The 15,055-nt window shown below is 46.3% G+C and overlaps 1 protein-coding gene across 10 annotated transcripts in view; it reads left to right on the forward strand.

Annotated features, from left to right (window-relative positions):
* The first annotated feature begins 102 nt into the window (after positions 1 to 102).
* The window catches only part of LOC133409333 (dedicator of cytokinesis protein 3-like), a 55,564-nt gene continuing 40,611 nt past the window's right edge, over positions 103 to 15,055 (forward strand). For 9 of the 10 annotated variants that reach the window (XM_061689203.1, XM_061689207.1, XM_061689210.1 and 6 more), the window contains exons 1-9: positions 103 to 869; positions 947 to 1,027; positions 9,176 to 9,259; positions 9,419 to 9,459; positions 9,607 to 9,662; positions 10,069 to 10,165; positions 10,294 to 10,445; positions 10,564 to 10,648; positions 10,721 to 10,759. In XM_061689203.1, the coding sequence (XP_061545187.1) occupies positions 967 to 1,027; positions 9,176 to 9,259; positions 9,419 to 9,459; positions 9,607 to 9,662; positions 10,069 to 10,165; positions 10,294 to 10,445; positions 10,564 to 10,648; positions 10,721 to 10,759 (615 nt within the window). In that variant the 5' untranslated portion in view covers positions 103 to 869; positions 947 to 966. The remainder of the gene's footprint in view (positions 870 to 946; positions 1,028 to 9,175; positions 9,260 to 9,418; positions 9,460 to 9,606; positions 9,663 to 10,068; positions 10,166 to 10,293; positions 10,446 to 10,563; positions 10,649 to 10,720; positions 10,760 to 15,055) is intronic. The other variant, XM_061689209.1, reaches the window with a different exon arrangement.

The following is a 15,055-nucleotide window of genomic DNA, read 5'->3' on the forward strand; positions in this document are numbered from 1 at the left end:
GTGGTCTTGAAGTTTTCCGAAAAAGTCAGAAATGTTGGAGACAAGCTTTTGGGATGGGCCTTCTTTTTGCTTTCCCTCACAAATTCCTCCATAAACCTTTTGCTCCTCATGGAACATATTGATATGAAGCTAATATGTTTTTGTAATCTCGGAAAAACAAACAGGAGCTGGATTTCATCTACAGCGTGATTGTAAAGTAATTCCCTATTTTAAATACTTTTTTGCTGAAATTGTTTGATCGTTACTGTGTGAATGGCTGTTTGTTTCTATGTTCCCCGCGATTGCTGGCGACCAGTTCAGGGTGTACCCGCCTCCCGCCCGCAGTTCGCTGGCGTAGGCTCCAGCATACCTGCGACCCGCGTGAGGATAAGCAGTGTAGAAAATGGATGGACGCGTGTGTAAAAAAAAAAAAAAAATGTTGCTGATCCCTTGTGGTCTTCTGGTGGTGTGGCGGCTCACGCATCCTGCTGTTCAATTGGACGACCGTGAGATAAATATAATACAAATGTCGCAACAATGTCACATACAAATGCTCATAAATTTAGCAATGTGTAAATAAATTCGATGCATTACTTTTCATTTGAGAGGTCTTTACCTTTAATATCAGTTTGCCCCTTCGGCACTCAGAAAACATGTTTTTAATTTGCTTTAGAATATAAATTAAACTAAAATCCAAATAATTTAGATGTTTTTTCAAACCTTATGCGACTGCGCGAGCGCGCACGTTGCTACTTGACACGTGACGGTTGACCAGGAAGCGCGCATGCGCAGAAGCCCGTCACTTATGATCCTCTTACAAGCGTGCACGCCCGGTGCGCATTCACGTTGACCATCTGAGTGTTGTAGAAGAGGAAGAGGAGTGCTTGAAGGTACGAGAGCTCGAAGAACATGATGATGACGTCTTGGACGTTTCATCTTTTTCTCACCTAACATGCCTTCGCTTTAGTGACGTCATCATCACTTTGTATGCTGTGGCGACTTAGTGACGTCATGTGGACGCTGACTGACGACGAGAGGCTTGGAGTGGGTAAGTGGATCCCGCGCGCACACGCTGTAACTGCTGATGAAAGGTTTGTGCACTTTGTGGAGTGGAATGACAAAATGTGCTAAAAATCTGAACGTCAGTCAATCTTTGATGTTCAACATGGTTGACAAACAGCAAGCAGTCGTGCCTGTTTCATGAGGGTGATTGGGTGTTTGAAGTTGCTGTGGTTTGTTGTGACGCTGAATGGTGGCGCCATTTGTTGCTGGCAACCTTTGACAAATGATTGACAGCCGATGGACTGATCCCATGACTGCATGTGCAGACAAAACTCACACAGACTCACTTTCAGGGACAATTGAATGTGTGTGTGCGTGCGTGCGTGTGTTACTGCACGTGAAACCAGTGAGAGTCATTCAGCAGCACGGATAAAAGAAGCTTTTCACAGGCCCTGAAAGCCTCATCACTCCCCCAAGACACACGCGGAGGAGAATGCAAATGAGGTTGGATTCATTGCAAGAAGTAAATAAGAATGATAAATATTAATAACTGGGAATCTCGACCACTGAACTACGAGATCACAACAAAAAAAAAGTTTGAAAAAGTTCAGCGTGTGTGCGCGCGTTGAATCCAGCAGGATGTTCCAACAAGGCTCCATGTCACTATGGCAACGGTCTCGCTCCCTTGTTGGCTCATCAAATTCTGTGAAACAAAAATTCTGTGAAACAAAAATGTGTTGAGTTGTGAGGTCGGAGGTCAGAATGGCGTTGTGTTATGAATGATCGAAAGTTGTGTATGAACACACTAAATGTGTGTGAGAGAGTGAGTGCGTGCGTACATATTCATTGACTTTACATCTAGTTGTACTTCAACATCAGCAGCGCTCTCACTTTTGCCTCGTCAATATTTCATATTTTTATATATCATCAATATTTCACCTACAAATGTTCTTTGTAGAACATTAATATTTCACCGAGAATGTTTTACCAGATCAATATTTCATCTGGAAATGACGCTGACGTCAGGTTGGCTTGTGATGTCATAGACAACAAAATGGCTGATAGCCACACAACCTTGCGTTGGCAAGATGAAGGTCACGGGGTCACGAGATTCTCATTACTCAGCCTACTGACCTGTGCGCACTATTTGAATTTATTTCTATTTACAATGTGAAACTATTTTGTTTTCTTTGGGCATCTGTGTGTGTGTGTGTGTGTGTGTGTGTGTGTGTCCAGATGGTCAGACACTCTGAAAGTAGATCACTGGGCTAAGCCACACGCACACACATTCATCATGTGTGTGCATGTGCGATCATCCTCAGTGACTCGCAGGGAGGCGACCGTCCGACCGCCCGTCACTCGCCACATGCGTTCGTGCGTTGTCGCTTTTTGAAAGTAAAAACATTTCTCCGCCAGCATCATAGTTTTATTCTTTCAAAAACATAAAAAGCATTGAAATACAAAGGAATTTCACCCTTTTCTTTTTCTTTCATACACACACACACACACACACACACACTGGTCACATGGGTACACATTCCTGCTAGCACTCTCAGACACAAACAAACACGCGCGTGCAGGCGTATTATCCAGGTCAGTAAGTTGATGTGATTAAATTTTTTTAACAGTTGCCTGAAGCACTCGCTCACTCTGCTTTTTTCGTCTTTGGCTCGGCAGGTTCCGAGCAGGATTTTTATTTATTTTTTGACACACATTTAGCCCAATCTCTCAAAATCTCTGTTGAGTTAGGTTTACCTAATAAATTGGGCCAGCTAACGCACACGAGTTAACGATGGCACACACGAAGACAGAGGGACAATTTGATGTGAGTTAAAACCATCCCAAATTCAAAGTAATGCATCACGTTGATTTACTCCTAACCGTTCTCATCAAAGGCAATGCGTGGACATTGAAAATAAAAATAGGTTGCTCATTTCACAGCCGATTTGCATAAGGTTAACATTTTTTGTCAACGTCAAAGCATGTGCTACTCATAGAGAACATTTGAAAAAAGAGCCCTAAACATATTCTTACCTATGAAAGGTTAATCCCTTGTTGTGATTGTACGTACGGCATTGTGAGCAACAGTCAATTTTCATTGAATTCCATCCATCCATCCATTTTCTACCGCTTATCCGGGTCGGGTCGCGGGGGCAGTAGCTTTAGCAGGGACGCCCAGACTTCCCTCTCCCCAGCCACTTCATCCAGCTCTTCCGGGGGGATCCCGAGGCGTTCCCAGGCCAGCCGAAGGACGTAGTCTCTCCAGTGTGTCCCGGGTCGTCCCCGAGGGTCTCCTCCCGGTGGGACGTGCCCGGAACACCACACCGGGGAGGCGTCCGGGAAGCATCCGAATCAGATGCCCCAGCCACCTCATCTGGCTCCTCTCAATGCGGAGGAGCAGCGGCTCTACTCCGAGATCCTCTCGGATGACCGAGCTTCTCACCCTATCTCTAAGGGAGAGCCCGGACACCCTGCGGAGGAAACTCATTTCCGTTCCATTCTTCCCTCACTCGTGAACAAGACCCCGTGATACTTGAACTCCTTGACTTGGGGCAGGATCTCATCACCGACCTGGAGAGGGCATGCCACCCTTTTCCGACTTGAGGACCACGGTCTCAGATTTGGAGGTGCTGATTCTCATCCCAGCTGCTTCACACTCGGCTGCGAACTGCTCCAGTGAGAGTTGGAGCTCACGGCTTGATGAAGCCAACAGAACCACATCATCAGCAAAAAGCAGAGATGCAATACTGAGGCCACCAAACCGGACCCCCTCTACGCCTCGGCTGCGCCTAGAAATTCTGTCCATAAAAGTTAAGAACAGAATCGGTGACAAAGGGCAGCCTTGGCGGAGTCCAACACTCACCGGGAACCAGTCCAACTTACTGCGGACCAAACTCTGAATCCGGTCGTACAGGGACCGAACAGCCCGTATCAGGGGCTTCGGTACCCCATACTCCCGAAGCACCCTCCACAGGACTCCCCGAGGGACACGGTCGAACGCCTTCTCCAAGTCCACAAAACACATGTAGACTGGTTGGGCGAACTCCCATGCACCCTCGAGGACCCTGCCGAGGGTGTAGAGCTGGTCCACTGTTCCACGGCCAGGACGAAAACCACACTGCTCTTCCTGAATCTGAGATTCGACTTCCCGACGGACCCTCCTCTCCAGCACCCCTGAATAGACCTTACCAGGGAAGCTGAGCAGTGTGATCCCCCTGTAGTTGGAACACACCCTCCGGTCCCCCTTCTTAAAAAGGGGGACCACCACCCCAGTCTGGCAATCCAGAGGCACTGTCCCCGATGTCCACGCGATGTTGCAGAGGCGTGTCAACCAGGACAGCCCCACAACATCCAGAGCCTTTAGGAACTCCGGGCGAATCTCATCCACCCCCGGGGCCCTGCCACCGAGGAGCTTTTTAACTACCTCGGAGACCTCAACCCCAGAGATAGGAGAGCCCGCCTCAGAGAACCCACACTCTTCTACCTCGTGGGAAGGTGTGTCGGCGGCATTGAGGAGGTCTTCGAACTATTCTCCCCACCAACTCACAATGTCCCGAGTCGAGGTCAGCAGCGCCCCATCCCCACTATACACAGTGTTGGTGGTGCACTGCTTTCCTCTCCTGATACGTCGGATGGTGGACCAGAATTTCCTCGAAGCCGTCCGGAAGTCTTTCTCCATGGCCTCACCGAACTCCTCCCATCCCCGAGTTTTTGCTTCAGCTACCACCAAAGCTGCAATAAGTATACCCACACCTGCTCGGCGCCTCTCACCGTGGGCAACTCCAGAGTGGAAGAGATTCCAACCCCTCTCGAGAGGACTGGTACCAGAGCCCAAGCTGTGTGTGGAGGCCCGGCCACCAGGCGGTCGCCTTCGAGCCCCACCACCAGGCCTGGCTCCAGTGGGGGGCCCCGGTGACCCGCGTCCGGGCAAGGGAAAACGAAGTCCATTGTTTGTCGTCATCATTAGGGGTCTTTGAATTCAATTTTCATTTAATTGAATTATGTTTTTATTTTGTTTTTGTGTGAAATGCATGTTTTGTTGGTTTTGTTCTTTTAAATCAGTGATTTTGTGTGCAACTGATGCATGGTTTATTTTGTGCAAAAACAAAATATACTGTACACAACTTTGGAATTTGAAATAAACAATTTCGTTTTTTCAACTACAACGGGTTCCCTGAATGGTTGAGTACCTCCAACAAGGTTAAGAATCCACGATTTACAGTTTGCTCGTTTTTGCGAACAGACATGCGGCTCATGTGGGAAAACTTTGGGAGTAAGTCTACTTTCTGGTTCATCTTCTTTAATCCCTCTTTTTTTCTGAACAACATCAGTAGCTGCTGGCTACACCCACTTGAAACTCTTTCATTGCATTTCAAATACATACACACACGCGATCTTGCTTTTTTTTCCTTTCAGTTGTTAGTGACATGGGATCAGTGGTCATACTGCAGCTTCAGATGTTGTGCTGTTTATTAAACAGCTCTATGTGTGTGAGTGTTTGTGCGTGTATGTGACACATTAAAGACTTAATGTAAAAAGACACACAAGTCACTGCAGACAGAGCTGCTTTATGTGGCAACGTCTCACTCTGACCCAAATGGAAAAGACAAAGTGTGCAGATGTTCTGCTGAATCATTCAACCGCTAAACACAACCTCACCATCATCATTAGCAGCGGCTCGACTCTGAGCCCCTCCTAGATCACCGAGCTTCTCACCCCATCTCTAAGGGAGTGCCCGGACACCCTGCGGCATGTATCCCGCAATCTTGTTCTTTCAGTCCCGACTCACAGCTTGTGACCATAGGTGAGGGTCGGAATGTAGCTCAACCGGTAAATGGAGCTTTGACTTTCGGCTCAGTTCCTTCTTTATCACGACAGACCCATACAAAGGCCGAAATCGATTTTATTGCCATTGCCAGTGAAAGTTACATTCACCACAATTTTTTCCCAGTCCAGTGGTGCAAAATGAAAGCGATGGTAATAGTAAAAATAAAAATTATAAATATGAATAGACTAAGAAGGAAAATAAACAATATGCAATAATCATTCGGTGTAGGTGTGAAGTTTTAATGGATAATAGCGGCTCATTTGTGTTCATGAGTCTGCTGGCTGAGGAGAAAAAGATGTACTTGTCTGGATGGAGTAGCATCCTGCCTGAGGGGAGCAGGTCGAATAGGTTGTGTTCAGGGTGTGTAGGGTCAGCTGCAAGGGTTAGGGTTAGTCCCCCGTGTCCTGGAGACATCAAGGTCCTGGATGGATGGGAGCCTGCAGCCGATCAACTCAGCAGCATGCACAGTGCGCTGCAGTCTGTGCCGGTCCCTGGCAGTGGCAGCAGCGTACAACATGGTGATAGAGGAGGTGAAGATGAACTCGATGGCCGTGTACAACTGCAACAACATTGCGGATTGGCAGCTTGAGTTTTCTCAGCTGCCATTGGAAGAATATCCTCTTTTTTGATGAGGCAGCTGATTATCAGCTTCCACTCGGTCCCAGTTGATGGTGGTGCCCAGGAAGTGGAAGGAGTCCAGGATGGAGATGGATGAGTCTGTGAGGGTGAAGGGGAACCGTGGGGCTGGGACTTTCCTTAAATCTGCAATCATGTTCTTTGTTTTCTGGGTGTTAAGCTCCAGGTTGTTGCTATTGCACCGGGACACCCGCCGTTATACCTCCCTCCTGTAGGCAGACTCATCACTATCCAAGATAAGCCTCATGTGGGTGGTGTCATCCGCAAACTTTATTAGTTTTACGGATTGATGGCTGGAGGTGCAGCAGTTGGTGTACAGGGAGAACAGCCAGGGGGAAAGTACACAGCCCTGAGGGGATCCGGTGCTGAAGGTCAGCGTGTCTGAGACAGTCTTTCCCTGCCACACATGCTGCTTCCGATCCATCAGGAAGTCTGTGATTCACCTGCAGAGAGAGTCGGGCAAGTTAAACTCTGAGAGCTTGTCCTGGAATAGAGCTGGGAGCATTGCGTTAAGGCAGAGCTGAAGGCCACGAACAGGATCATGGTGTAGGTTCCCTCTGGATGCCAGTTGCTGCAGAACCAAGTGGAGCGCCAGGTTGATTGCATCATCTACACATCTGATGGGTCTGTAAGTGAACTGCAATGGATCCAGGAGGGGGAGGTGATTGATTTGAAGTGGAGCAGGACCAGGCGCTCAAAAGCCTTAATGACTACAGACGTCAGAACCACAAGTCAGTAGTCAATAAGGCCTGTAATCCATGGCTTCTTTGGAACAGGGACAATGGTGGGGGACTTGAAACAGTCTGGCACATGGCATGACACCAGGGGGGTGTTGAAAATGTCAGTGAAGTCGGGAGTCACCTCATCCACACAGTGTAACATGGTGTAGGAGGAGACATTCTCGGGTCCAGGGGCTTTTTGGGGGTTCAGCCGCCTAAATATTTTGTGCACATCCTGCTCGTGGACTGACAGAGCGGTGGGAGGAGGGGTGGGGCATGGTTGGGGGGGTCATTGGAGATCATTGTGATGTTGTTCGAGACCGTAGGGGGTGTCTGGAATAAAATACCGACACATGTAAACAGAATAGATACTCATGAAAAAGACCCCAAAATATTTGAACTCCTCCACTTGGGGCACGATCTCATTTCTGACCTGGAGAGAGCTCTCCACCCTTTTCCGACTGAGGACCATGGTCTCAGATTTGGAGGTGGTGATTCTCATCCCGACCATGTCAAACTGTGGTGCGAACAGCTCAAGTGATAGTTCAAGATCCCGCCTTGATGTAGCCAACAGAACCACATGCAATACTGAGGTCATCAAACCGGACCCCCTCAACACCTCGGCTGAAGTTCTTCCGTAAAGGTTATGAACAAAAACCTCACTGGAAACTAATCCGATTTACTGCTGGCAATGGGGACCAAAGTCTGACACCGGACAGCCCGTATTAAGGGGTCTGGTACCCCATACTCCCGGAGCACCCCCCACATGACCCCTGCTGGACACAGTTGAATGCTTTCTCCAGGTCCACAAAGCACATAAAGACTGGTAGGGTGAACTCCCATGCACCCTCAAAGACCCCTCAAAGAGGGTGTAGAGCTGGTCCACTGTTCCATGGCGAGGACGAAAACCACACTACTCCTCCTGAATCTGAGTTTCGACTTCTAGACGGACCCTCCTCTCTAGATTGCCCTGTAGTTGGAACATACCCTCTTTGACCTGTGCTTTGACTGGTCCCTCACCTAGGACCGGTTTAGCCTGGGTGACCCTGCCTGGGTCATAAAGCCCCAAACAACTTAGCTCCACGGCTCTTTGGGACACACAAACCCCTCCACCAAGATAAGGGGACGGCCCACGGAGGGGGGCCTGTCATTTTGCTGCCAGAAAAACATCTGTCTATTTTCTGTAGCTCTAATTCTCATTCAGGTCGAGTGAGTGAGTCAGTGAGCCGGAGCCTATCCCAGCTGACTTTGGGCGAGAGACGGAGTACACCCTGAACTGATGGGCAGCCAAATGCAGGGCACATAGTGGACAACCAAGCATTCTCACTCACATATTTCACACCTGTGGACAATTTCGAGCAGGGGACCCCAAGGACCACATGAGCACCCCGCAGGCCTGTTCTAACAATAGCCCACCAGTGAGATGTGTCTAGTTTTTTGTGTTGCTATTCTAAATTAAAAAAAAAAAAAAAAAAAAAAAAAGTTGCTCACAGGCACAACAATGACGAGATGATTTAGCCCAAATTAATTTGCGCAAGGTTGGTGACCTGAGTCCTAAATGAGACGAACATGCTAATGTGTTTGGAATGTGGGAGAAAAAAACACAAAAGCACATGGGAACATGCTAACTCCAAACAGGAAAGCCAGACACTGCCGAAGAAAAACAAAATCATCTGACACGGGTTGCTAATAATGGAATCAATCATGTCTCTGTCTCCCCGTAACCCTAACCCTGCGTGGGTTTTCTCCGGGCACTCCGGTTTCCTCCCACATCCCAAAAACATGCATGAATTGGAGACTCTAAATTGCCCATAGGTGTGAATGTGAGTGCTAATGGTTGTTTGTTTGTATGTGCCCTGCGATTGGCTGGCAACCAGTTCAGCGTGTACCCCGCCTCCTGCCCGATGATAGCTGGGATAGGCTCCAGCACGAGAAGCGGCTCGGAAAATGGATGGATGTCTCTGTCTCTCACGCACCCAGTTCCTCATCTCTTGTTGTTGTTCTTGCGCAGCGATCTTCAACTTCCGGAGTTGCGTCCCTCAGACGCTAACGTTGGAGCTCGGTGAGACCGTTCACATTGTGGAGAAATGCGACGGTAACGTTAAACTCTGAACAAAGTCAATCATTATCCCGCCAGACACACAATTGTTTTCATCTTACATAATAAAGGACATCATTCCCATTTTTTGCTTATTATGTCAGATTAAAAAAAAAATATGACAAACATCCATTTTTCTTTTTTGTGGTTTTGCAGGATGGTTTCGAGGATTCTCTAGCAGGAGGTCAAATATCAAAGTAAGAAAGGGACGCCTGCCCTCATTTTTACTGTATTCATATTACTTCTCTGTATTTATGCTCCTTGTATTTCTTTATATACACGTGTTCATCTAAATTCCTTGTATTTCTTCATTATTTGCACTTTTTATCTTGCTCTTACTGCAGGGAATTTTCCCGTGCAGCTACATTCATCTGAAGAAATGCACCGTCACCGCTAAAGGGTATGACCACTACTAATAATTACAAATGATCTAGTAATACAAATACTACTCCTATCACTAGGTTCTGCTACCAAGAACTGCTACTATGACTGCTATCACTAAAGAACTACTAGTAGTGTGACCATGAAGTAGTAAGAGAAAAATGTTTCTCTTACTTTATTTTGGTCTTCGGTCATCTTTGGTCATGAAGACACAGTAAGCGACATCACAACAAACGACATCATAAGTGGAAACACAAAGGTCATCACGTGACATCATAAAAATAAGATCATATGTGACATCATAGGTGACAAGCCAACATTCGATGACCGGATTGATATGTTTTGGAAAGACAAAGAACTTGATATCAAGCATTTCTTTTTTGCGACATTTTCATTGAGCACAATTGTCGTTACCATTTTTTCAGGCCTGACAAGGTCGTGGTGCCCGTTGAAGACGGGGTCGTTACTGAGGTGACGTCCACGCTTCGGGAATGGGCGTCGCTGTGGAAACAACTCTACGTGGTGAGGGGCTTCTCTTTTTTTATTGCACCAAAACGTAATCTTTTAAAATGTTTTTATTTTTTATGTTGAGGGCGTATAATTGATGAATGTGAATTAAAGATAGAATTTTAATGAATGTCCCCCGTTAGAGACATAAGGTGGATTTGTTCTTCAAAGTGGCTCACGTGATGTCAGAGCTGATGGAACTCAGGAGGCAGCTGACGACGGCGTCTCAGCTGACGCAACAGCAGAAACGAGACGTCAAAAGACACGTGACCGCCAGACTGGACTGGGGAAACGAGTGAGGACACCCCCAAACACACACACAACCCTATCTCACACACACACACACACACACACACACACACACACACACACACACACACGTTACTGACTAGTGTGTGTGCGCGTGTGGTCAGACATTTGGGTTTGGACTTGGTGCCAAGAAAAGAGTTTGAGATGGTGGATGAAGATCAAATCAGTGTTTCCGATCTTTACAAGATGGTGAGTTTGATCCGGTGGCCTTCACTTTAAGCAGAAATTATGTTTTAATATTTATTCATATTTTCTTCTCAGCATCTCAGCAGCAGAAACAACATTCAACATAACTCACAGGTTTGTCAGCTTTGCATTGTCAACATTAAAACTAAAACTTAACAACAAGGTTTAAAACTAAAAGAGCTCAAACTGGGAAGGTTTCTGAATGGTCGGACCCCAAAGTAGATTTGAAGCGTTGAAGGAATTACTCAACAAAGTCACTACCCTAACAACTTGACTTTAGACTCGACTCGAAAATATGTTACAAGACTCGACTTGGATATCATTCCCTCTGTGTCTCTAATGCGATTATTAAAGCTTTTTATTTCATAATAATAATTCATTAAACCTATATAGCGCTTCTCAAGACACTCAAAGACTAATCAGATGACAATAACAGTAAGGTGAGCAAGCAGAAAGCCCGGCTGGCGGGGGCTGGTGTCAGCGACGTTCCACAGTCACGCCGGCTGGCGAGAGCCTAGTTGGACGTCAGGGGACGCGGAAGGATGGTAGGTAGCTGAGCCCGCTGCACGCGTGTTCACGACTCACAACCGAAGCCGGGTGTTCGAGAGCTTGCTGAGAGAGAGATGGGTAGGTGATAATTTAGCCATTTAAAAATTTGTTTTAATTATTTTTTTAAAATAATCTCCCCGCCTTTCCTCGTTTACAATACATGACACCAACAACGCATACTCCTTCGGTGAACATGTTGAGTGACCGTGAACCTCAGGGATGGATCATTAACTGAATGAGGAAGCACTTGAATGATTTTGTGAAAAAGAACTGAATGATTCGCTGAACGAATCTTTTTAATGAACTGATTCGCATGATTCATCCATCCATCCATTTTCCGAGCCGCTTCTCCTCACTAGGGTCGCGGGCGTGCTGGACCCTATCCCAGCTATCATCGGGCAGGAGCCGGGGTACTCCCTGAACTGGTTGCCAGCCAATCGCAGGGCACATACAAACAAACAACATTCGCATTCACACCTACGGGCAATTTAGAGTCCCCAATTAATGCATGTTTTTGGGATGTGGGAGGAAATCCCACGCAGGCATGGGGAGAACATGCAAACTCCACACAGGCGGGGCCGGGGATTGAACCCCAGTCCTCAGAACTGTGAGGCTGACGCTCTAACCAGTCGTCCACCGTGCCGCCCTCGCATGATTCAGTACACTCAAAAGAACTGCCGTGCCCATCACTAGCACTGACTAGAAAAGACTTGCTATTTTTGCCAAAGCACTGGAAAACCAACACTTTGTAGCTTTCTCTTGCTATAGCTACATGTGCTACTTTCTGTTTTACTACAGCAAAATATGGTAACTGACTACATAATGCTGATGGCCTTAATAACTGTTTATTAGGTTGAATCATTGCTCCATCATTGCTAATGTGAAGTTAACTTATTTTTTTTTTTTGAACAATTAACACCCTGTTGGGTACACTATGGTAGAGGAATTGACCAAGAGGTCATTCTTTCACACACTAAAAAAAGAAAAAAACAGTACAACATAAATAAACAATAAATATGACAATAAATATTGTATTCTTATCAGTCAGCTGGGATAGGTTCCAGCAAACCCACGACCCCAGTGAGGATAAGCTGTGTAGAAAATGGATGGCTGGATACTTGATTATTCCACCAGAATTGTCAGTAGAAATCGATTAGTAATTGCAGCACTACTGGATGCCAATTCTTATTTGTGACAGGTCTGTTTAATGTCACTTCAGAAATAAAGTGAGAAAAAGCGACAATTGGCTTTCAAGGTGTCAAAATCTTGATCCGTCCCCTAGTTTTCTTATAATGGTTCAATTGATTTGTTTTGATAAATAAATATAGATTTGTATAATACATTAAATATATAAATGCAGTATATAATATATACATATTAATGAAATATATATAATATGGTAAAATGACTCGAAAAGGACTCTAAACTCAAAGTGTAGGACTTGAGACTTGACACGGGACTTGCATGTCTTGACTTGAGACTTGACTCGGGACTTGCATGTCTCGACTTGAGACTAGACTCGGGACTTGCATATCTAAACTTGAGACCAGGGGCGGACGGAAAAAGGGGCCCGGGAGTCATGGACAGACTGGCCCAGTTCATGTGCACCGCGGTGAGCCAGCCAGCAGGCAACACAAGACTTATCCAACCCGATGATTAAAAGAAAATTTATTGGATGCTCTTTTCGACCATAATTCATGGAGTAGTTAATAAGATCAAAAACCTAAAACTAAAACGATAATCAAGTCCAAAAGGAACAGAGTAAGGACCATAGATCACTTGAGACTATGTGAGTCCCGGGATCCACAATGAGTACCAACCCGGGAACAATGAGTCCCTGCGACTTATCATCACGGAATACAGATACAGTAATCCTACGCTATATCACGGTTCTTGCTTCACAGTCCCGGTATATGGAATATTTTTATTACAGGTGTTAAACTGTATTTTTTATACTGTTTATACAATATTTTTGTGTTAATGCAGCCCTATGGTGCAGTGCAAACTGTAGGCTGGTCCCAAGCCCAGATAAATGCAGAGGGTTGCGTCAGGAAGGGCATCCGGCTTCAAACTTTGCCAAACAAATATGAGCGTTCATCCAAAGAATTCCATACCGGATCGGTCGTGGCCCGGGTTAACAACGTCCGCCACCGGCGTCGCCAACCTGCAGCGCTCCGGTGAAAATTCAGCTACTGTGGGTCGAAGAAGAAGAGGTGGAAAGCAGGTTCTTCGGCAGAAAGAGAAGAGAAGAGGAAAGGACAGAGCCTAGAACTGAATGTGGGGACTTTGAATGTTGGGACTGTGACAGGAAAATCTCGTGAGTTGGTTGACATGATGATTAGGAGAAAGGGTGATATATTGTGTGTCCAAGAGACCAGGTGGAAAGGCAGTAAGACTAGAAGTTTAGGGGCAAATTAAATTATTATTATATTATATTTAAATTATTTTACCATGGTGTAGATGGGAAGAGAAATGGAGTCGGGGTTATTTTAAAAGAAGAGTTGGCTAAGAAGGTCTTGGACGTGAAAAGAGTATCAGATCGAGTGATGAGGCTGAAACTTGAAATTGAGGGCGTTGTGTATAATGAGATTAGTGGGTATGCCCCACAGGTAGGATGTGACCTCGAGGTGAAAAGAGAAATTCTGGAAGGAGCTAGACGAAGTAGTAGAGCATCCCAGACAGAGAGAGCGTCGTGATTGGTGAAGATTGTAAATGCACGTTGGTGAAGGAAACGGGTGATGAAGAAGTGATGGGTAAGTACGGCATCCAGGAAAGGAACTTGGAGGGACAGATGGTGGTAAACTTTGCAAAAAGGTTGTAAATGGCTGTAGTAGAGAACACTGTTTTCCAGAAGAGGCAGGAACATAGGATGACCTACAAGAGCGGAGGGAGAAGCACACAGTGAACACTGTTTTCCAGAAGAGGCAGGAACATAGGGTGACCTACAAGAGTGGAGGGAGAAGCGCGCAGGTGGATTACATCTTGTGCAGACGATGTCATCTGAAGGAGGTTACCGACTGTAAGGTAGTGTAGGGGAGAGTGTGCCGAGACAGCATAGGATGCTGGTGTGTAAGATGACTCTCGGTGGACAGGAGGAGCTTCCAGAAGACTGGACCACTGCAGCCAAGGTGATCAGAGAGGCAGGCAGGGGAGTACTTGGTGTATCTTCTGGCAGGTAAGGAGAGAAGGAGACTTGGTGGTGGAACCTTACAGTACAGGAAATCATACAAGGAAAAAGGTTAGCTCAGAAGACGTGGGACACTAAGAGGACCGTGGAGAGGCAAAAGGAATACATTGAGATAGGGCAAAGGTAGAGGTGGTAAAGGCCAAACAAGAGGCATATGATGACATGTATGCCAGGTTGGACACGAAAGAAGGAGAAAAGGATTGATACAGGTTGGCCAGACAGGGATAGAGATGGGAAGGATGTGCAGTGGGTTAGGGTGATTAAGGATAGAGATGGAAATATGTTGACTGGTGCCAGTAGTGTGCGAGATAGATGGAAAGAATACTTCGAGGAGTTGATGAATGAGGAAAATGAGAGAGAAGAGGCAAGTGTGGTGGACCAGGAAGTGGCAATGATTAGTAAGGGGTAAGTTAGAAACGCATTAAAGAGGATGAAAAATGGAAAGGCCTGATGACATTCCTGTGGAGGAATGGAATCATCTAGGAGAAGTGGCTGTGGAGCTTTTGACCAGCTTGTTCAATAGAATTCTAGCACGTGAGAAGATGCCTGAGGAATGGAGGAAAAGGGACTGCATCAGGGATCAGCCCTGAGCCCCTTCCTGTTTGCAGTGGTGATGGATAGGCTGACAGGTGAGGTTAGACTGGAATCCTCGTGGACCATGATGTTTGCAGATG

The sequence above is a fragment of the Phycodurus eques genome, chromosome 10 (genome assembly GCF_024500275.1).
Source record: "Phycodurus eques isolate BA_2022a chromosome 10, UOR_Pequ_1.1, whole genome shotgun sequence".
NCBI classification, from domain to species: domain Eukaryota; kingdom Metazoa; phylum Chordata; class Actinopteri; order Syngnathiformes; family Syngnathidae; genus Phycodurus; species Phycodurus eques.